The sequence below is a fragment of the Cupressus sempervirens genome, chromosome 10, assembly GCF_028749045.1.
Source record: "Cupressus sempervirens isolate cs-2001-9-10 chromosome 10, ASM2874904v1, whole genome shotgun sequence".
Lineage (NCBI taxonomy): Eukaryota > Viridiplantae > Streptophyta > Pinopsida > Cupressales > Cupressaceae > Cupressus > Cupressus sempervirens.
The window spans coordinates 787,605,486-787,628,616 of record NC_143127.1 but is presented as its reverse complement, the minus strand read 5'-3'; the positions used below and the strand labels follow the sequence as shown (position 1 = coordinate 787,628,616).

At 33.2% G+C, this 23,131-nt stretch overlaps 1 protein-coding gene across 1 annotated transcript; it reads right to left on the bottom strand.

The window, feature by feature from the left end:
* Positions 1-16,019: 16,019 nt before the first annotated feature.
* Positions 16,020-17,866, bottom strand: LOC149536262 (F-box/kelch-repeat protein At5g15710-like). The gene has a single exon (XM_089806600.1). It carries the CDS (start codon positions 17,363-17,365, stop codon positions 16,256-16,258), a length of 1,110 nt encoding a protein of 369 aa, XP_089662726.1. The 5' UTR covers positions 17,366-17,866; the 3' UTR covers positions 16,020-16,255.
* Positions 17,867-23,131: the final 5,265 nt, after the last annotated feature.

Genomic DNA, 23,131 nt, shown 5'->3' with positions numbered 1-23,131 from the left:
ACTTTAGTACTGCAACATAAAGTTGGCCCGTTAAGGATTACATTGATCATTTCTAATGATCTGCATTGTTAGGAGCAATTAGGACTACTATTTCCACCTTGTGAGAGGATTTACAAACATACAATGAAGTATGCACTCGGTAAAGAGATTTATGAAAAACTATTAGGTCTACCTTTTTAAAGGATTTTGACTGGTTCACCTATTAGGATGAAGTAGTAGTAGATCTCTAATTTGCAACTAGGTTTGTTGAATGAGATTCCTTTGTGTACTAATCACCTTTTTGTGATAGATATGTCTATACTGCTCCTTATGCTATTATGGCCTTTACAATTTTCTCTTTTTCTGTTGCATTCATAACTTGAACTTTCACATTAACATTCGCATGCATCTATGCAAATTCACATTCTCAATCTCAAAGATATGGTGCAATACATTACATTTATATACCAATCCAAATTACATAATTACAAAGTCAGCCATGATATAAGCTAACACAAATATTACAAAGTTGGCCCATATGAAGACACTCAAGTTCTGAAGACTAACTTTGTGAGGTTTTGACACTTGGCATCCACTATTAGTACTCAGCATCATCATGCACTCAGTAGATGTAGAAGCTCAATTCATACTCACTTCTAAGTAGTCCTGAACTCAATCTGCATTGATGACTCGGTAGACATTATGCAACTCGACAAACACTGAATCACTTGGTTAGCATAAAGTAGCTTGATTAACACTGGCTTCACATCACATGAACTATGAACTCGGTAGGCATTGTAATGCTTAGTAACCACTGATAAACTCAGCATATACTGAAATGCATGGTTTGAACTGCTAGACTTCACACTAACTAAATCTGCTCAATAACCATTGAGATTTGTCCAAAAGACTTGGTAGCAACTATAGAACTTGGTAATAACTGAAATACTTGGCAAAAATTATATACTAAACAATGAGCTTGATAGCTATACACAATCTAAATAAGTGTGTGTCACTAATAACAAATTTGACTAATATGTCAACACTTATGCCACCAATATGAAGAGATAAGGGGATAGAGGATCCCCTCTCCTTAGATGTATATTAGAAGAGAAAAAACTAGAAGGAGATTCATCAACCAACATATCATAATTCATGGATGTAATTCAACTCATAATCATTTTGAGGAACTTCCCTTTAAACCTAAAGTTTAGCACAATTCTTATAGAAAAGTCTAGTTCACCCTATCATAGGCTTTAGAGATGTCCACTTTAAGGGCCATAGTAGCCTTTTTATTGGATTCCATAGAGTGAATTAAATCATGAGTAGTTACAATGGCATCCAATATATTTTTCCCTGAAACAAAGCCTTTCTAGTTTTTAGACACCAACTTTCAAAGAATGAGCTCCAACTTGCTAACCATAACCTTATAGATAATTTTATAGATCATATTACATGGATTATAGGTATGAAGTCCACCATAGATATAGGATCATCCTTATTGGGGATAAGGAAATATAGGTATTATTCATATTTTCCATCGAGGACCCTTTTCTAAAGAAATGTCAAACAACCTTAAAGACGTCACCACCTTACAATGTCCCAGTATTCCTAAAAGAAAGAAGGGGGGGAAACCATCTGGTCCTTGAGATTTGTAAGCCTAAAAAGAAAAGGTTTTCATCCTAACTTCCTTATAATTGACCTTATTCAATAAAGCATAGTTTGAGAGAAGAAAAGGGATACAACTCAGTAGGTCTCTTAGGTCATCAAGGATTCGATTAAGTCTTCCCCTACTCATAAAATAATTAATCGTCATTGTGTTAATATCCTTCTCCACACACACCACCAAACCATACATAGTACACAAAGATCTAATTAATGTCTTACATCAATGTTTTAGGGTAGTGTGGTGGAATAACCTAGTGTTTCTATCTCCTTGAGTAAGCCACTAAACTCTAGACTATTGCTTCTAGAAAACCTCTTCCTATTTTGAGAGTTTCAACCATTTTTCTCTTATGGTTTCTTTCCCTGACCCCCAACTCTCCATCCTCATGATCTATTTCCATATGACTCAACACCCTCTCCATTTTGCCAACTAAGTCATTTTTCCTATCAAAAATGTTACCAAATGAGTTCTTATTCCATCTCTTAACTTTCTCATTAATCTTTCTTGTTTTTGGGCACAAATTAATCATAAGGGAGGCCACTATCGAAATACTAAACTAGGAGTAAATGATCTCTTAGGAAAGGGTGGGAGATCCACATGATCTCAAATCTAAAATATGATGATACACTTCTATTTGCCTTCCATTCCAATAGGATAACACTATGATTCAACCTCATTTTGGTTTTGGTAGAATGCTAAAAATCATCAAGATTTTTCTAGTTAGAAGACAAAGTGAGTCTATCTAATATTTACTTGAATAATTTAGTTTCTGGTGTAGGAACACGTCAACAACGGGAAGTATGGTAGTGATAGGAACAAAGCCTACAATATTATTAAAATGTAGAAGTTGTATAATATTGGAAACATTTATTTAAGAGAGAAATATGTATGATGGATGTGCCAAATGTAATGACAAATATTTTGTAACCAAAAGGGAATCCCAAGAGTCATTTGTAACTATCCAAAGTAATTATAAATGGGCATGAGCAATTCAAAAAAAACATAGTTCAAAGGGAGAACAAAATGTGAGAATATTGCAGCCATCTGACTATCAACAATCATGGCCATTTCTTTTTGTAGTTTTTATAGTTTTCAATAAAGTTTTCTTAGTGTAAGATTTCTTTTGTACTCTCTATGATTCATGTTATCGGTCCTTTGTGTTTTCTGGGAAAAGTTCATATGAGTATTTGGTTGTGGATTTTCTATCTTACCAATTTTTGGCATGTCAAATTTACACGATGATATTGTTGGTGAAGGAAACTTGGTTTCCAAAGTTTGGATTGATATTTTTTTTATTCTATTTTTCTGTTAAAGAAATTGATACATCTCAAGTACCAATTATTATCACTCAATATCAGTTTTGAATGGATGTTGTTCTCAAGTATTTTCATTATGATGGAAGATGTTTTTTTGGTTTTCTGAATGTGGAATTGTTATCGGTATCATGTTTAATAGACTAACGATTTTGGTGGGTTGTATTTAAAACCAAGTTTATGGTTAATGGTTTATAATGGAAGTTTCTGATTTTGTGAAGGTCAAAATTTTTAAATGTTATCAAGAATTAGTTTTCTTGAACAATTCAGTCTAAAGTGAATTCATATGACCCTCATATGGTATCGATTTATGGTTTTCGGACAGTTGTGTTGGATATCAATATAACTGGTTTAAGAAAATATGATGGATAAAAGGTTTGGGTTTGACAGACTTTGGTTTTCAATGTGTACTATTCTCAATTATTCAAATTGAAATGCTTGGCTTGCTATAGGAAGATGAATTTCAGTAACACTACTAGTTTATGGTTGAATGTCTACCTCTTCTTGTCAAATTTTATGACAATCTATATATGTAGATTTGAGTTTTCTCTGGAGTTTATAATTGTGATGTAGAGAAGAAGATCTACTATTGAGTCCCTAGCCTATTAAATTCCTCAAGGAGATTTTTAGTGTTGATCCCTCTACATCATTTTTGGAATCAAAGATGAGTAAAAGATTTGGGAAGTGGAAGATTTTTCTGATTTGATTTTTGTCAGTGGAGTTTTTATTGGCTGTAGATGTTTTGTTCACTTACTGCAAGAGGTGGACATGGAGGTCTACCATGAGGGCCTTAGAAGGAGGTCCAAGTTGTTTGCTAAAAGTCTTGGGGAGAGAGGCATGGAAGGAACTCCCAAGCGAGGCATAGAAGTTGTTTGTGTGTGAGATGCAACACTGGAGAAGTGGACTTTTGGAGGCAGCCATTACAAATTTCAGTGATGAGAATCTTAGTTTGAAGAAATGGTTTAGTAGAGACATCAAAGAAAGTGAAGAGGAAGAGGCAAAGTTTTTAGATTTTTTTTTTGCAAGTTTCAGTCAAGCACATTTCCATGGGACATGGAAACTTTTCAAATTTGGGGGTATGGTTCAGGAGCACATCAGTGACAAGAAGTATGGTGGCAATAGGAAGAAAGCCTACAATATTATTAAAATGTAGAAGTTGTATAATATTGGAAACATTTATTTAAGAGAGAAATATGTATGATGGATGTGCAAAATGTAATGACAAATATTTTGTAACCGAAAGGGAATCCCAAGAGTCATTTGTAACTATCCAAAGTAATTATAAATGGGCATGAGCAATTCAAAAAAAACATAGTTCAGAGGGAGAACAAAATGTGAGAATATTGCAGCCCTCTGACTATCGACAATCATGGCCATTTCTTTTTGTAGTTTTTATAGTTTTCAATAAAGTTTTCTTAGTGTAAGATTTCTTTTGTACTCTCTATGATTCCTGTTATCGGTCCTTTGTGTTTTCTGGGAAAAGTTCATATGAGTATTTGGTTGTGGATTTTCTATCTTACCAATTTTTGGCATGTCAAATTTACATGATGATATTGTTGGTGAAGGAAACTTGGTTTCCAAAGTTTGGACTGATATTTTTTGTATTCTATTTTTCTGTTAAAGGAATTGATACATCGCAAGTACCGATTATTATCACTCAATATCAATTTTGAATGGATGGTGTTCTCAAGTATTTTCATTATGATGGAAGATGTTTTTTGAGTTTTTTGTATGTGGAATTATTATCTATATCATGTTTAATAGACTAATGATTTTGGTGGGTTGTATTTAAAACTGAGTCTATGGTTAATGGTTTATATTGAAAGTTTCTGATTTTGTGAAGGTCCAGATTTTTAAATGTTATCAAGAATCAATTTTGTTGAACAATTCAATCTATTGCAAATTCATATGGTTCTTACGGTATTGATTTATGGTTTTGGGATAGTTGTATTGGATATCGATGTAATTGTTTTAAGAGAATATGATGGATAAAAGGTTTGGGTTTGACAGGCTTTGGTTTTCAATGTGTAATATTCTCGGTTATTCAAATTGAAATGCTTGGCTTGCTACAAGAAGATGAATTTTTGTAACACTACTATTTTATGGTTGAATGCCTACCTCTTGTTGTCAAAGTTTATGATAGTCTATATATGCAAATTTGAGTTTTCTCTAGAGTTTATAATTGTGATATAGAGAAGAAGATCCACTGTTGAGTCCCTAGAGTGTTTAATTCCTCAAGGAGAGTTCCAGTGTCGATCCCTCTACATCAGTTTCCCTATCTTTAATTAGTCCAAGTGAATTAAGTCCCCTTTGTATCTAGAGCAATAAAGCCAGAGTTATAGAAACTTTAGCTCTATCTTACACTTCTCATTTAATCATTTATCTCAATTACAAATTTACATATACACATTTTCAAGTCAACTTTAAATTGTATGAAAGAGGACTTTCTTGTGTACTTCCTTGATGTAATATGGGTATAGCACTGGAATCCCTTTATCCCTTTTGAGTTTTGTTAATCTAACTTGGGTTAGATTGAGAGTTACGTCTAGAAGCCCCTCTTTCTCTTGTACTCAATGTTAATGTCAAGTGGAGGCTATATCCTATTGTGTGCTTCCATTTCACCATTAAATGTTTTGGTGAGTCAAACATCCAATAACTCTTTCTTGGAGTTAGATATTTCTGCCTTAAAGATATTCCTTATTTTATATTATTTTGACCATACATTTTAGTAAACACAATGACTCTCCTCTTTTTGTATTTGTCAGAAGGCTACTACTATTGTAATCACTTACACTTATGTGGTGATTAATCTTTTCTATTTGAACCAATTAGATGTAAGTATTTATATTTCTATTTTAATTTTTATTTTTGTCTAATGTTCATCTACGAGATTTTTAAATTTTAAAATGATAAAAATGATTTTACTCTAACTTGATTGGCTTGTATAATTTGGGTCTTATAGGAGCGAATTTTTAGGAAGCACTACACAATATTTGAGGATGATTTATATATCAAATTAGTATGATACACATAAACTTATCTAATAATATGATTCTCCTCTTCTTCTTTTTTTGGTGTTAGATCCCTTGATCTCTCTTAAATCCTTCTTTGAATTGGGTGTTTACCTTCTTTTGGTGAAACCCACTTATGCCCCTTTCATTTTTAGAGTTAGATTTCTTCTTGGTGTATCTAGATCTTCTTTGTATGCTATCATCTGCAAAATGGTATTAACGTCTCCTTTTGTATTTGCATTGTTTGCATATATATTGTATTTCATATCTTTCCATTTTGAAAATATAAAAACATGCCCTCTTTGCACTATAGCTTACATTTGTATGCACTTTTACTTATACATGTCACTCCCTAACTGGTATTAGTGACACTTCTCTATCTTAGGGAAATGTGTTTTCATTTTAATTCTTTTACATGTCACTCTCTAACATGTATTAGTGTTACTTCTCCATCTCCGAGAAACACACACAAACATTTTCTTTATGGATAATGAACACGTGTCCATCCACAAAGAGCACAAACATAGTTATATTCTATGGTGATACCAAGGAATTGATCCACAGGTGGAGACACATACATACACATCCATAAAATAGTCATTGATAAGCACACAAGATTGACTATTGGGCACACAAATCTGCTAGACCATTTGATCTTGCTTTTTTGTTTTTGTTTTTTTGTAGTTCACAATAGGGCACACAAAGCTTATTGAGAAAGACTCTCTCTCTCTCTCTCTCTCTCTCTCTCTCTCTCTCTCTCTCTCTCTCTCTCTCTCTCTCTCTCTCTCTCATGCTAGATGAATAGAATCACGAGGGTTATGATCCTTTGTGATGTGTTTTCCTTTCTTATGTAATCCCTTATGTTTTTAAATAGCCTTCCAAATAAGATATAAGTGGATAGGGCATTTTTTGATTGAGATCCCTTTCACTAGTTGATTTGGACTTTTTGAGTCTTTTGATTTTGTTTATGTTTTTCTTTGTTTTCCTTTATTTTATTTCACTTTTTTTTGTGCTCTTATGCATGAGAATGGAGCTAGGATCCTACTTTTGGGAGCTTATTTCATTGAGCTTGGTGATGTTCTCTCTCATTGTGACATTGTCTCTCTTCTTCCTTTACCGAGAGTATGACTTGCCTCATACTCCCACTAAAGTGAGGGCTAAATGTTCATCTTAAAATGGATGCACTTTATTTTCAAGACATTTTAGCCCTACTTAGTGTGGTTTTGATCACTCTCTCTTCTTCCCAATATTTCTTGCATTTCTAAGTCATCTTGTATCTTCTAGCATGGTCCTTTAGTTGTTATTTTATCACCTTTTTGGCCACATTTTTTGGTTGTTTCATTATTTTCCAATTCTTTATGCACCTTCTTTGAGGCCTACAAGACTCCTTTCAGGGACCTATTCCCAAGTTGACCTACTCCTTGAGAAAATTTTGATTGTGGGACCTAAACTGCCTTGGGTTAGCCAATTTTTTTTCTCTTTCTCTGAGGTTTGCCTTCTTTGTTCTTATCTCAAAAGCTAATATATAAGGAGGCTTGGAAATTTCATTTTTATCAATCAATCATCCATCAAGATATTATCAAGAAACCAAAAGCAAGCATACATGTGTTTATAAGGAATTCTTCAAGCATCTTCAAGTATTCATCAATTTCAAATATTTCCTTCTTGCATCAAGCTTCTTCCTTCAAGTTAGTAGTGGGGTTTGGCTTCAAAGGATGAGGTCCACCTTTCCAAGATCATTCATGTTCTTCCATCCTTCATCATGGCATGTCACATTTATTCTTATGCATGAGGTTTTGGCTTCTTTGATTTCCTTTTGGTTTCTTTGAGTCAAGGTTATGACACTTGCATACCTGATCACATATCAAATTCAATTTCATCTACAAAGGTAATTGTATGTTTCATTTGATGTATTCAATCCTACAACATGTTTGAATTTCCTTTACCAATATTTTTACATCTAGATTTTGAGGTTAATTCCTCAATCTAGGACTTCACCAAGGAAACCCTTCGTCAAACCAAAGCAAAAACCAAGTTTTACTATGTGCAAGAATAGGATAGTTAAGTTGTGACTGTAGATCTCAAAATCATTCACCAAAACATTTCTAAATAAGTTGGGTCAACTTTTCTATTGTTCCTTGGGAACACAGTGACTTTGTTGTAAAGCATTTGGAACATATTGCACTAGGTTGAGAAAAACAACAATATATAGGTCTTCTACTTTGATCATGATTCCAATCAGAAGTTCTATCACAGGTTTAGATCTATAATTTTTAGAGCACAATTCAAGGTGAGTACTTTCTCATTTATTTTATTTTTTAGTCTAGACCTATTTCCATATCCCAATTAGGTTAATTTCATATATTTAGCACCTAGATCTATCTTACACTTTTCATTTATCAATTAGCTCAATTTCACATTTACCTTTTCATCTTTAATCAAACCAATATTACATAAAAGAGGAATTCTTGTGCAGTTCCTTGATAAAATTTGTGTTTAGCATTGGCATCCCTTTATCCCTTTGGTTTTTTCTAAACTAATGTGAGTTATATTGAGAGTTATGTTTGGAAGCCCCTATTTCTCTTGTATTGAATGTTAGTGTGAAGTGGAGACCATGCCCTTTTAAGCACTTCCATTTCACCACTAAACACAACTTACATTAGGTAAATCACTAAATGGTGATGATCCTAAGAAAGATTTCCATTGAAAGGATAAGTCATGACTAATCAACTTGCAAACACTCCAATTCTAGATGATATGCTCTTGTTATTTGTAAATGAATTAGTGCTTCAATTACACACTTTGTGAACTAGAAGTTTTACTTTGACAAATTGTATATAATACATGGCTTGAGGGTAGTGATTTCATTCTAACATTGCAAGGAGACACAATTCTTAGTTCATACATAATAGTGTTTATATACACCAATAACATTATTGAATATGAAGCCTTGATAATAGGATTTAGAACCACACTAGCTTCATGTATGTGGTGATTGAAACCTAGTCATCCACCTAGTGGATGATGATGCACATACATATTCAAATGATTAATCTTGTTTTTATCCATATTGACCTTTCATACCTCTTTGACATACCCATTACACACCAAGATTCAATTTCTATTTTATTGTCTCCAAGGTTTGATGATGAATTATATAGCACACACTCTCATGCTCTTACTATCCATATTTAATTGTATTAAATTGGGAAATAAGCAATGATAACAATATTTGGGTTTGAGGGAAAATAATATTGACATTGAAATGGGTACTTGATTCATGAAGATTTAGTGAAAAGTAATGGAATACTCTAGGTCAAAAGAAACCAATTGGTTGGAGAAGTGTTGAAGATTTGGCCAAAAAATGTATGATAAGTCTTTCAAAATTTGAGGTGTTTATACACTTGCCAAAAATTCACATGGTTTCCTCTTTTAAACAAGAAAAACTTATCATAGACTTTTTAACACTAAAGAAATTATTTTCTCTAACAATACAGAGCTCTAAGAATTTTGTGTTGGATCATAGGAAGTGAAAAAAATGAGATATGGAATGAGATTTGAAATCATATTTAAGATAGACTTAAAATTCATGATTCAAACGCAAACACTATCATATCAAAAATATTTAGTTGCAGAAAAATATTTTGTTTGAATAATTTAGCATTTATATATATGTAGACAAGAGCCTATAACACTATAGTAACTTTTGTGACTCTCATGTAAGAAGTAGTGGATTCTAGTCTACTTGACCTTAACACATAGTAATAATTAATTTCAACAAATAATAATAATGACCTATTACTTATTATATATATATATATATATATATATATATATATATATATATATATATATATATATATATATATATATATATATATATATATATATATATATATATATATATATATATATATATATATATATAATTCAAAATATGATTTCAAAAATGGCGAGAAATTGGGCAAATATTAACCACTATTTTATTTAATTCAAAAGAGTTCTAAAATGGAAATCAAACTAGCTTCTAGAATTGTATAAAGAGAAGGTTGGACATGTTTTAAACAAGTTCATAAGTTATATTTCATATGTAACTATTTTAGGCTTCATTATTTAGGTGATGTTTTAGCTTTCAATATATATATTCCTTCTTCTTGTGATCTTTAATTGGACATCTATTATTTCATGTGATTTAGCTTTGATCAACAATATAAAACTATCCCATCAAAATATGACTACATGACTCAATAAAATTATTTCCCAAAATTCTTGAGATTTTAAACAAATTTAGTGTTGTTATATGCAAATTTCACATTAATTTTATTAAGTTGATTAAGTTTTATCTTTTAACTATTATTGGGCTTCTAAAACAATAATATAGGTTACAGTAATAATTTTTTAGGTTTTTGTAACATCTAGTTTATATTAAGGATTTCATAATTTATATTAATGGTTGAGGTTTATTCATAATGTGTTTCTATTTTGTATTGAATTTGGATCATTTCAAGCAAATCAAATGGTTTATTCATAATGTGTTTCTCCTTACTAAAAGACATTTTATTTTTATTTAAAATTATTTTAATTATTACATACATTGATACAACAATTTTATTATAAATTGATATTAAAAGAAGATATTGATTGTTTGTTTTCAATATTTCTTTGTAAACATTAACAAATTCATTATTTTGGGGGTACAAGGAAATCCACCAAGAAATGTTGTATTTGATGAGACAACTCTTTTAAAAAATTAATAATACAAAGCAAAAACATATATGTCCATTATTGATGAAGGTTTCAGCCAATGCAATAATCTAAAACTAATGTTCTATAAATCCTTGAGGTTATAAGCAATTATGGGAAGAGATCCAGCACTCGTTGAGGTGTCTAATGACGAATACAATATCCTTATAGATCCTTCCAATTACCACTTTTTAAAAGCCCCAAAAAATGATAACACGTGTACTAATAGCCAATCACACATGTACTAATAGCTGATCACACATGTATTAATAGTTAATCATATTTTAGCTTTATTGATTGCTGATTGGTCCATTTGTGCAAAAAGTACTATTATTTTTGGTGAGCAGTCATTGGGAGGTGAACATAACGGATTAAATGGCACTTTTTGACCATTTCGCACTCTGTGACTTCTATAGAGAACTTCATAACTGCAAATATGCATAAACCTTAGCTTTAATCTCTTCAATCACCACCTATAGAGATTCATCTTAAGAATCAACAAATTTTTGGTGTATGTGTTACGAGTTCTATATGCAAGAAGTTAGCTTGGGTGGCTACTAGGTCTCCTCCCCTACTCCCTTTTTGCATGTCACCTACATCAACTACCAAAGCAATTTACAAAGAAAATAGACCATGGTTGCAACATGGCAATCAAATGATCCTTATATTAAAAATAAGTCGTCAAGGGATCCAATGACCAATACAATATCATTATAGATCCCCCAAATTACCACTTTTAAAAAGCCCCAAAAAAAGATTATACATGTACAATAACACGTACTAATAGCCGATCACACATGTACTAATAGTTGATCATTTTTTAGCTTTCTTGGTTTCTAATTGGTCCATTTGTGCAAAAAGTACTATTTGTATTGGTGAGTGGCTACTGGGAGGTGAACATAACAGATTATGAGTGAACGTTTTGAACTGACACTTTAAAACCAATTTGCACTCTATGACATAAAAGTGTAAAAACCTAAACCTTAGATTTAAGCTCTTTAGTCACCTAAGGAGGTTTACCAAAAAAATCCACAAATTTCAACATACAAATTAGAAGTTCTAGATACACGAAGGTAGCCTAATCTACTACAGTCTCTTCTAATAAGGATCTCTAACATCCAATCACAAATTTAGAGAAGGGTTTACAAAATGGTAAGATGCCGTAATACATGCTACTAAACAGGGGCATTGAGTTGCGTATCAATAAGCTACTTGAGCAAAGGATTGGGGATGCTCTAGAGACTACTAAGAGAGATCTAGATTCTGGTGATACATAACGATGTACTTATAATGAGGTAGAGAAAATTTATTAATCATACAATATACAACATTTGGCTCACTAATTTGAGATATACCAGAACTGTACAAGATAGATCAGATTTTCAAGAGCCCAACTAAATCGTGAGGTCCCTGTAGTTATGATAAATTAGAGAATAGCTAAATTGTCAGGTCCCTCAATCACTAATAGGAGACGGTGCAAGACTGTACAAGATAGATCAGGTTTTAACGAGCTTACCTAAATTCTCAGATCGCTGTGATTATTATTAGATAGAGCATAGCTAAATCATTAGGTGCCGGTATATATGATCAGTTACAGCAAGAAAAATCTTTATTAGAAGCATATTGCTCACCATTTGGTTGATTGTTTTGACATAGTCCAAGGACTACACATGATACTACACATTACCCTATGAAATCCTTGATATGTACCTAATGTCACTACACAGTACCCTATGAAATCCTTGATATGTACCTAATGTCACAGAAGTTTACTTTAAAATACCATCATTTGCTGCAAACAATGATATTTCAGTCGTTAAATGAGACTGAAAAAAACAGAACAATGCAGATGCGTAAGTCCATTATGAATTAAAATAATGGTCCTGTCACGCTCCGATTCATTGCAAAGGCCAGGATTCAGTAGTAAGATTTGTGGTCTATGCTAACATAAATGGCGAAATTTGAGGGGTTCAATCAAAATAAGATTATAATGATATGCTTCATTTAAATATACAAAAATTAATTGTTGCCTTGGCCTGTCAAGCTCTATTAGAATGAAATCTTAAATATTAGATATAATATCGAATAGAATAAAAATTTTAATAGGAGTTATAATCTCAAAAGCTAACCAATATCACCTTTCAACATAATTGTCTGGATTCAAGGAACTTTTAAGGGTTCGCCCAAAACTTCATATCTAATATTATGCATGTGGATGCCTAAGTTCTTTAATTGTATTGCCTCTCTCGTGGATATGATAAAGCATTTTTAGAAGATTACAAAATATTGTTCAATAGCACTTTCAATAGGAAAGATAGGCTATTCATAAACCCCAAATGTTAGGGCATAACGTTTTGTAGGAAATCACATGGAACTGAAACATGGGATCACTGTTAAAAAGCAGATGAAATAGAGCAGTTGGAGACAACTTGAGGGTCGTTTGGACTATCGAAAGGAAATGCATTTGATACATGTAACTAAATCATGTCTCATCCAAAAAGCATCAGATCTTAATGACAAACTAAGGAAGGTTTGGTCTAACAAAATAATAGGAAAGTTTGCAAACAGACTAGTTTGGGGTGGATAAGATAAGATAAGATTAATTTATTAATGTTCATTAAGAGATCACGAGGGTCTAAGGGACTGAAACCATACAACAAGACAACAGTCAACAGTAGAGCACCAAAAGGTGTCCACACTCACAGAATATACAAGAAGCTAAAAAAGCAGAAGCAAAGAAAGATATGCTAAATACTACTCACGGACAAGAAGTAGTCCAGAACTGAAGAATAAGACCCAAGATAAGGGTGGGCCTAGAGCGTCTGAGGGAGCCGCTGGAGGTTGAATAGTATAAATTCTAAGATAAAAACTCCTATTCCAAAGTCTACGAAAGCTTAGATTTTATTGTCTGGCATTCCAAAACTATGGAAATGGATATGGCATAACGTTCTGTCGTGGATTTTAGTTTATATATCAGCAGTAATTTTCAAAATTTCCACAAAGAAAAAACATTTTTTTAGCACATTTGTCTGTTAAAAATGCAAATAGGTAGTAGTATATGAACAAGGATTTTTGCTTGTGCAAGTGTAGTATCCAATTGAAAGATGTTACATTGTAGCATCTCAGGTTTGGCATATAATTGCTCTTAGTCGGCAATGGGTAAAGCGTGTAAACTTTCGATGTGAGCTAGCAAGAAGTATGGCTTTCTTCCAAGCCTTTATTCATCATTCTTCCAAAAAAGATGCTAGTTCACAGATAGGAAATTTTTTGGATGGCGACAAAGTTCATATTCCTTTCCTACAAGGTACAACTTTATCTAGACTGAAGGATACTGCTTGCATTGTCTAAGAGGAAACCGGAAATAGGTATGGACCCCTTTGGATACTATGTCAGAGAAGCCCTTCAACCAGAATATCTACAGGAATTATAATGGGCTTTAGAACATTGCGTAATAGTTAATACTAGACAAATATGTGTTATTAAGCTACCCACAAATATAAGCACTGGGTTTGGACTGAGCTTTTATAGTCTATTTACTTTGTTCTATCAAAATTAGAAAAATAAAGTAAGCCAACAATGTATGCAGCAATTGCGCGTCCCCGGCTTCAATTTAATTTGATCTTGTATTGAACTTAAGTTTGTTGCAGTCCAAGGTGCACGGATACATTGTGCAACAGGTGCATGGATACATTGTGCAACAGTTTCATCTCTTGGTTGTTTTACTGGAGATCTTGTGTTTGAGCACAATGGCAGATGTTTTGAGGTGTTGGTCCTTGTTTGACATTTATAATGTTGGAGATGAGCCCTTCTCGTTTGGTCTTATCGACTGGGTGAGGTTAAACCAAGAATTCAACAATCAAAAAACAAATATGCAGACCCAGGCAATAAGAAATTTCAACTTCTCAAGGATACAGGGATTCCTAACTAGCTAAGACATCATAATTTATAATTGATATTATCCATGCCCAAAGGATCATTAGTATCAAACATTCACTGTATGGCATAAAGGATTTAATTTCTTGTTAATACCATATGGGCTGATCTGGAATATTGAGAATGTGACTGATATTTTGTGGCTTGTTGCTAAGAAATATGAATTTGCCCTGTATGTTCTACACCTCTGCAATAATAAAAATATTTAGCTTATAGGAACAATATCATCTTACAGAAAATTGTCAAAACAAAAGAATCAAAACTCAAAATCAAATCGTAATTGGTAAGGTCTACTCAACTCATGAATCAGCTATGACTCAGCTACGAATTGGCAAAGTGAAAGAAACCTTAAAATCTAGATATTTTAGAGATTTAAAACATATTTTATGCATGCTTTAATGAATATAACTTAAAACACATTATAACATCATCAAATAGAAGCAACATACATAAACAAGGAACATAAATGATAAATCCATAACATATGTAAAATGATAAGTGCAGTCATTTAGAATGCCCCCAATTTTGTTGCATATGTTGCTGATTCTCATGTTGCTTTACTTTTTTACTTGCCTTTTTAACATACTCCATTCAATGCTGTGGTTTAATTATAGCTCATTTTTTGGGATAGACATGTTTAAAATGTTTAGAGGAGAGAATTTTCCTGATTTCTCTCCAAAAATCTTACCCTCAAATTTTCTTAATGTATTGCATTTCAAAATTAGAAGGCTTTATATTACTTGTTGGTGGTGAGGATCTGTGGTTCAGTGAGGATAACTGTTAACCACTGGTATCTGTGTGATTGTCGTTCATTCTCTGTCTTCGTAGAAATTGATGTGGTAACTGTGTGCATTGTTGTTCATTCTCTGTCTTTGTAGAAATTAATGTTTGTAGGTTGATCTCAATTGACAAGTCTTCTGATTAAATTTACCTAAATTGTATGAAATCTTGGATGTAAACAGTAACTGTTCTGATTCACATCTGATGATTATATAGTAACAAATTCATGGTAAAATATTGTCTCCACATGTCATTTTAATCTTGCATCCCAACTTGGGTGAAATGAAGTGTGATTTTCAGTTTTAAAATCCCGATTCATGGCAGCGATTTCTTGCAATTTTTGCTTGCATCACATGAATTGTTAGGTTAGACGATTTCTGCTGATTAATCGCTGATTAAAGTTACTGAGTCACCAAAACTTGGTAAGGTTGAATCGAATTGTAAAATTGCCTGAATCGCGGAGATTCTCAAATCTCTAGTTAAAACATGCTCAAGAAAACTGTAAGAAATGTATTATATACACAGATACAATTCAGTCACCAAATTACAATGCCATGTTTAAAATAGAAATATCACCTGCTTAACAAATAGAAGTGACAACCAAAATCAATAATATCCTTATGCAAACTGCAAGAAATGTATTGAACACTCAGATTATGTACAATTCAGTAACCAAATTACAATTCCCTGTTTCAGATAGAATATCACCTTATTAACAAATTGAAGTGACAATCAAAATCTATAAAAAACTGCCATCAATGTGAAAACTAACTTAGAATGATAATCTAATCATTTGTTGAATCAATTACCTAAACAAGCACATGTTGATATCACAACTTGAGAAGAATATTGGGCTGAAAGGAAAAGCTACAGATGATCTCATCCCTGTCTACAGTTGGGCATTTTGACAAATATTTCCAGGACCCGTCAATAAAATTATATTCAACCACATCAGTGCCCCCCCAGATTTTGAAGCACAAGCAATCCTCAAATCCAATGCAATGAGATTGATCCCATTTCGATTGCCTGTCGAATTTCTCAAGTATAAACCGAGGCATTCTTGTAATCTCTTTCCAAAAGGGATCTTCGAAATCCTCTTTATATTCCAATTGCCAAACAATAATATCCATTATATCATTTATCCTTAATATGGGTACAACTATTAGGAACACCTTCCCACAAACAACAAGCTTAGGCACAGACAAGTCATAACTTGCAGGCATTGGTATAAAACTTTTGACACTACAATCAAAGCTGCAGACCCTAATGCCGATACCTACAAAGGGCTCTAAAGTAGTAAAGAAAAAACAACTTTTGCCAAAAGCTATCTCACCGGGGTCCTTCAAAAGCTGTATCTGCCCTGCAATTTTCCATGACTTCTCACACGAATCATAGATTTGCACAATGTGTGCACCTCTCCAACCGGAGCCCACCAATACTACTTTGTACTCATCTCTGTCATCTCCTTTCATAATGTATGCAGAATAAATCATGACCAAGATGTACGATACTGGAGGAAGCTCAAAACTGGTTTGTGTGACTGGATTAAAAACAAAGAGGCTCCGCCCCAAGGGAGTACAATTTTGCAGTAAGAATAAGCCTAACTCCGATCCCTTAAAACCATACAGAGGACCTGCAGAAAGTGATATAGTCAACCATTTTCTAATGGAGAAGCTGTAGGCCAGGCAATACCTGCTCCCACACAGAATTAGCCATTCATCCCTCTTTGGGGTTTGAGAGTAGAGGGTCAAGAAGTTTTGGGAGGAAAAGAGAACATTCCAATCCCTACATATTGTCCGCCAACGCAGCACACATTCTACAGGAAGCCGAGCAAATATGCTCTCCATTACATGTTGGGGAATTGACTCCGCCCATGTTAAATTTTCATCTTCTTCAACTGCAATACAATCTTTCCCCAATTCGGAGCACATTTCTCGCATCTATCCTTTTCACAAAGAACGCCCAAAATGGGTTTTCCTTACTCTTGAAGAAAACCCAAAAAAGGGAAGTCAAAGCAGCACTTAACACTCGCAGGAAAAATACTTTACTTAATCTTCCCAACCCGAAAATTATAAAGCGAGTCGAAACAATTTTGCTTTTGCAGAAACAAAACTAACTCACAAGCTTCCAGGCTACAGGATTATCATACCTTATTTGTGTAAGCCCTTGCGCCAGAATGAATCTTTGAGAATAAGTTTAAAAGTTCTGCTGTAGTTCTACATCACCCAGGGATATATGTTGGAACGCTTTCCCGGTTATTTGAGGGCATAATTTGGCAAATATACCGGTATATGTTAACAAACGACTCCGTCAAGAAGTGGCGTCGGCCAGATTCTCAGGAGCGTCCCGGGTATTAACATGGTTAGGACAAAAACGTGTTCCCTGGCAATGTGGCAATGTCGATCCAGAGCTCCTGGTGCATATTTCTATGAATATCAAATTAATTAATAGTTGTGGTTATATGTTCATTTAGTTTAATCTTATTAATTGTTTACACGTTCTTAGGTTTGAATTTTGTTCAGATGATATCTATGAAAATAATTAAATATGTATCTATAACTAAATAATATTATATTATAATACAAGATTAATATAACTATGTATTATAATAAGTAAATCAGGTGGTTGAACTACTATGTATTATAATATAAGATTAATATACATATTCTAAAATGTTGGAAAACAAATGTTAAATAGAAGAGTGGAAGACAAAAGGGAGAAAGATAGAAGACTAAAGGAGCAACAACATTGAAACCAATGGACAACGCACTGCTCCTCATAACCTGCCAACAATAGTGGTTTACCAAGGCCATATTCCTTAAAGATTCCTCTCACTTAGCTAGCCTTTAAATTGTTGACTTTGTCATGCAACACTCCTACCTTCTCCTCCAAACCTTTAACCTTGTATATCATATTAGTATATCCATGGTAGAAAGATGTAGAATCATTAGACAACCCTTCTTCACTCTCACCCATTTGGTTTTTTAGCAAGTTTTTCATATACATAGGTATTCAACTCTAATTCCTACCCCTTGTTAGAGTGGTGCACAAGCTTAGACAAAGTTAGATCTAATGGATTGACCACAATGGGGTCCCTGGAAACCCATTTACCCTTCAATTTTTGGCTGTCAGACCATTTCACACCCTCCACCCTATCAACTCTAGTTTGGAACCTCTAATTCATTGTAGTCTCATTTGAGATTCATCTTTTCCTCTTTCTATAGGTCAACATAAAATGTGGCCCCATCATCACCTCCATAATTGTCTTAATCATGCTTCCCTTCTCATATTCTATACGAGGATGCTAGTGTCATGCGCAAAAATTTGACCCCTTTTAAAAGTGTAGGACACATGCATCGCTAATAGTCAAGCGAGTTTGAAAACTAGACTTGAAAGGAGTGCATACCCTCAAAATTTGAGTTAACCTCCATATCAACAATAAAGAAATTTCTCTCTTTACAATTAGCCACAATAAGAATTTCCCACATCTGAATCCAAGGAGTAAGAGAAAGGTAAGAAGCCATATAGTACAAAAAGGCTCCTCTTAAATGGTTTGTAGAGGAATTAGAAGCCTAATAGAATATGTGTTGACTATCCATACCAATAGTTATATTATGTGAAATCCTCCTTCATAAGGAATATAATCTTGGGGGGAAGCTCTTGGTTACCTACTAACATCTAATACCTTCTACCTCCAAATGGAGAATAAGTAGAGCATCAATTAGCCTATTCCCCTCCTTAGAAATATGCATAATCTCAAAAAAAATTAAACCAAGGAGAAGCACACTATTGTCTTCAATAATGTTAGATAAAGACTAACTGGGAATATTAGTTGTCCTTTAACAACATTGATTAATAGAAGTGAGTCCCCCTCAATAGTAAGGACCCTAATTCCAATAAAGAGGGAAAACTCCATGCTCCACAACAACGCCACACCTCCTGCTTTGTTTTTTGTGGATCCATTAACATTCTTAGTATAGGCAAGGACCAACACACCACAACTAGATCTAGTTATGTCTCCAACAACAACCCTGACCCTCGAGCTACATCATCAAAATATAATCTGAAACATTGCTGACCTAGAGCCTTCCAAATCGTATTTCTCCTCATTAAAAGTTTCAAGTTATCAAACTTAGAATTCTTGTTTGGAAGTTCCTAATTCATGAGAATCCTCTCCTTATGCATAGAAGGTGATGTATGTTGGCATGTGGCAATAGTGCCTACAATGTTCTCTTTAAGCCTCCTATAAAAGAAACTAAAGATCTCCTTAGTCATCTCTAGCTTCTCCAAGAAGAGATTTTTGTTTCATTCTTTTCATATACTACAAGAAAGATGTAGAGGAATCAACCTCCAAAGTTTGAGAAATTAACAAATTATGAATAGGACCTTTATGTTCCAACAAAAGATGAATGTCATTATTGAAAACTCAGGATAGATTCACATTTATAATGATTTTTTTTTATAAATATTAGCAAAATTGTAATGAATCAATAGATGTACAACATATTCTTTAGCCTTTTTGCATATCACACACCTATTTGGGAAGTGAAAGACTCTTCTAACTAGATCACCACTCACCAAAAGATATTGATCTTAGGTGTCAAATGAGGGTTCCACACCTCTTTAAACCAATCTTTAGGTTGATGGTTTCCTATAAGAAACACATATGCCAATTTTACTAATAAATTCTCTGAAGTACTCCACTTCCAAAAAATATTGTATTCAAGGGAGGAGAGTATGATTCTTTTATATTGAACAACCTTTTGTAGCTCTCTAGCTAAGAGATTAAGTTCAGGGTGAGCTTGGTAGCATTGGGTAAAATCCTTCAAAGACCTAGGGGATATTAGCAACCTTGGTCCCATAATGGTTGGAGGGAAGCCTTTGTAAGCATCTATTTTTAACAATAAGAGGAGATTCCATCATCCAAGGATCCTCCAAAAATGTAATAAAAATTACCATCTCCCATAAGCCACCTCAGATCTCTATGCAAAATGTTTTGACTTCAAACATTATTTTATTATGTTTTGGACCCTAGGGGGAGGAGGGGGGTGAAATGATTATCCAAAAAAAATTCATTATTTAGATATTTGGCACACATTATCTTACACCAATCAGCATTATGGATTGCCAACCTCTAACCTATCTTTTCCATGAAGGACCTATTCATATGAGTTACTTTTCTCAATCCCAAACCTCCCATTTTTAGACATGCACATCATCTCTCAATTAACTAGAAAATTTATCTTTCTCTCCTCCATCTCAATTCAAAGGTAGTATTTCTAAATAGCCTCAAATTTCAAGGTTGTATTCCTAGTTATTTTGAAAGTGAAGGGGAAGTAAATTAGAATACCTTAGAAGGGAAACCCCAAGAAGGTGAAGTTTACCAATGCTAATTAGAAGTTTTCCTTTCACCTCACCATCTTCCTTTAGAGATGCTCCAATATGGAACCATAGAAAGAAGCAACCTTTGTAACAATTAGAGATAAATTGGGATAAACACTCATGAAGGTAGGAAACACCAAATAAACCCTCGGATCTTATCAATAAATAAAGACTTTCAAAAATGATGGTATCATAATAAAATTGTTGGATCATTATTACTAATATTGTAGAGGCCACTTTAACCCCTTATAAGAGACCCTTTCAAATTAACATGAAGAATTCATGATAAGACCCTAACAAGGATAATGAAGAGGTGTTGGTGCAAGAGCACCTAGGGTTTGGATGATAAACCCTTAGAAATTTGGCTTCTATTGACCTTGGCCAGATCTTGAAGAGAATAAGGACTGTGTATAGGTCCATTAAGTGTGTTTGTGAAAGTTTGTTTTTGTGTGAATATCATTGCCAAAATTGGGAAAAAGTTGTCATTGCATTGGCCAAAAGTTGCCATATGGGCCAAATTTGGCACAATAGGAAAATTAGGTCCAAAATGCACAAAATGAGGTATATTGAGAGTAGACATGTCTAGGGCATGATTTCACATTATTTTGCATCAATAGGATTCATGGTTGTAAGAAGAAAAGAAAATTTGTTAATTTTGCAAATTTGCAAATTGGAATGACAACTTTTTGTGAGAAATTACAATTTGTTCCAAATCAATTAGGGACCCAAGCCAACTCTTGGAACACAAAGAGGTAACATATATAAGCCCTTCCATGGAAATTTTATGCCCAAAAATTAAGGCAAAACCACACCAAGAAATTTTTTTTGAAGGTAATTACAACTAAGTTTATAACAACCAACATCAAATGCATTGCAGATAGATGACAACATGGTGTAGTTGAGTTCAAGTCTCAAGGTTTCACAGTTAGTTTACTAGAGTTCTAGGGTTTTAGTTTCAAATAAATCATAAATTAGGGTAAAGGTAATTAGGGTTTTGAAGTTCTAATATTGAATTCAAGTTAGTTAGGTATAATTATTCGAAGAGGTTAGATTCACATGTTTCTCTTTTTGACATGAGAAAGGAAACTCACCTCTATATTGTTACAATCGAGTTTAGCCCTAATTAACGACTAATAAACCTTACTCAACTATATTAATTTACTTATAATTTTATGTAAACAATAATATGGATTACATTATGTCTTACTTGTAAGTATTTACCTAATTCAATTTACTAGAACATTCCCCTGAAGAACTAGATCTGCACTTAATAGGTTACTTAATATTATAATATTACTCAACTCCAAATATGAAAAAATCCTATTAGAACTTAATAAAACACTAAATACTTACCCTTTAATTAATTAGAACATTAAAACCAACTTCTAACTTAAACCCTAAACAACCTTTAAGTTATCTATATAGACCCTAACTTATAACACATACTAAACAAATAAACCCACTTACAATTAAAAATTATTACTTAAAGAACATTGTCAAAATAAAAATGCCAAAAGAAATAATACATGATTTTAAAAATATCGTACACTAATCATACTTGAATCATAAACTACCACTTACTTCCTAACACTATATATTAACTACTAACTAAAATAGAAATACTAAAAAATTACCAAAAAACAACTTTATTAAATTAAAAAATCTAATTAAAAAACATAAGTTAAAGACCACTATACTAATCATAATTTAAAAATACTAATCTATACTTACTAACCTAATCACCTCCTAAACCCTACTAACTATCTCCTAAACCCTACTAACTATCTCCTAAACCTACCCCTAAACACCCTATGCTACTTGGCCACTTGGCCACTTGTCTTTACATCCCTATTTGGGTGTTGCCCCAAGCTTGGAGCGCTCTGATCAAAGACTTAGATGTCATTGTCCTTGCTTGGGAAGAGCTCCATTCCTAAGGTATGATGGACATGAGCATGAGGTTGGAAAGAGAGATAAGTGGGTTGGTAGAGATAGGGAATTAGGGTAAGTCAGTAATGGTTTATTTTTATTTCTTTTCAACTTGGTCGTGTATAGGCTTTTTAATTAATCTAAGTTAGCTAGGCTATAGTATAGTGTTATTTTAATTTAAATCTAGTGGCTTATTCAAATGAATTTATTCAAGCAAACTTAGACGGAAAATATGAATTACATGTATGAAATTTAGTATTGAGTTGATCCTGAACTTAAGAATCCTATCTACATTTGAATTTAATTTCATCAAGAAATACCATGAACATACTAGAATCAATAATTCATTCTTCATTATTGAAAATAAATTACAAGGAGTTTGAAACATGATGCAAATC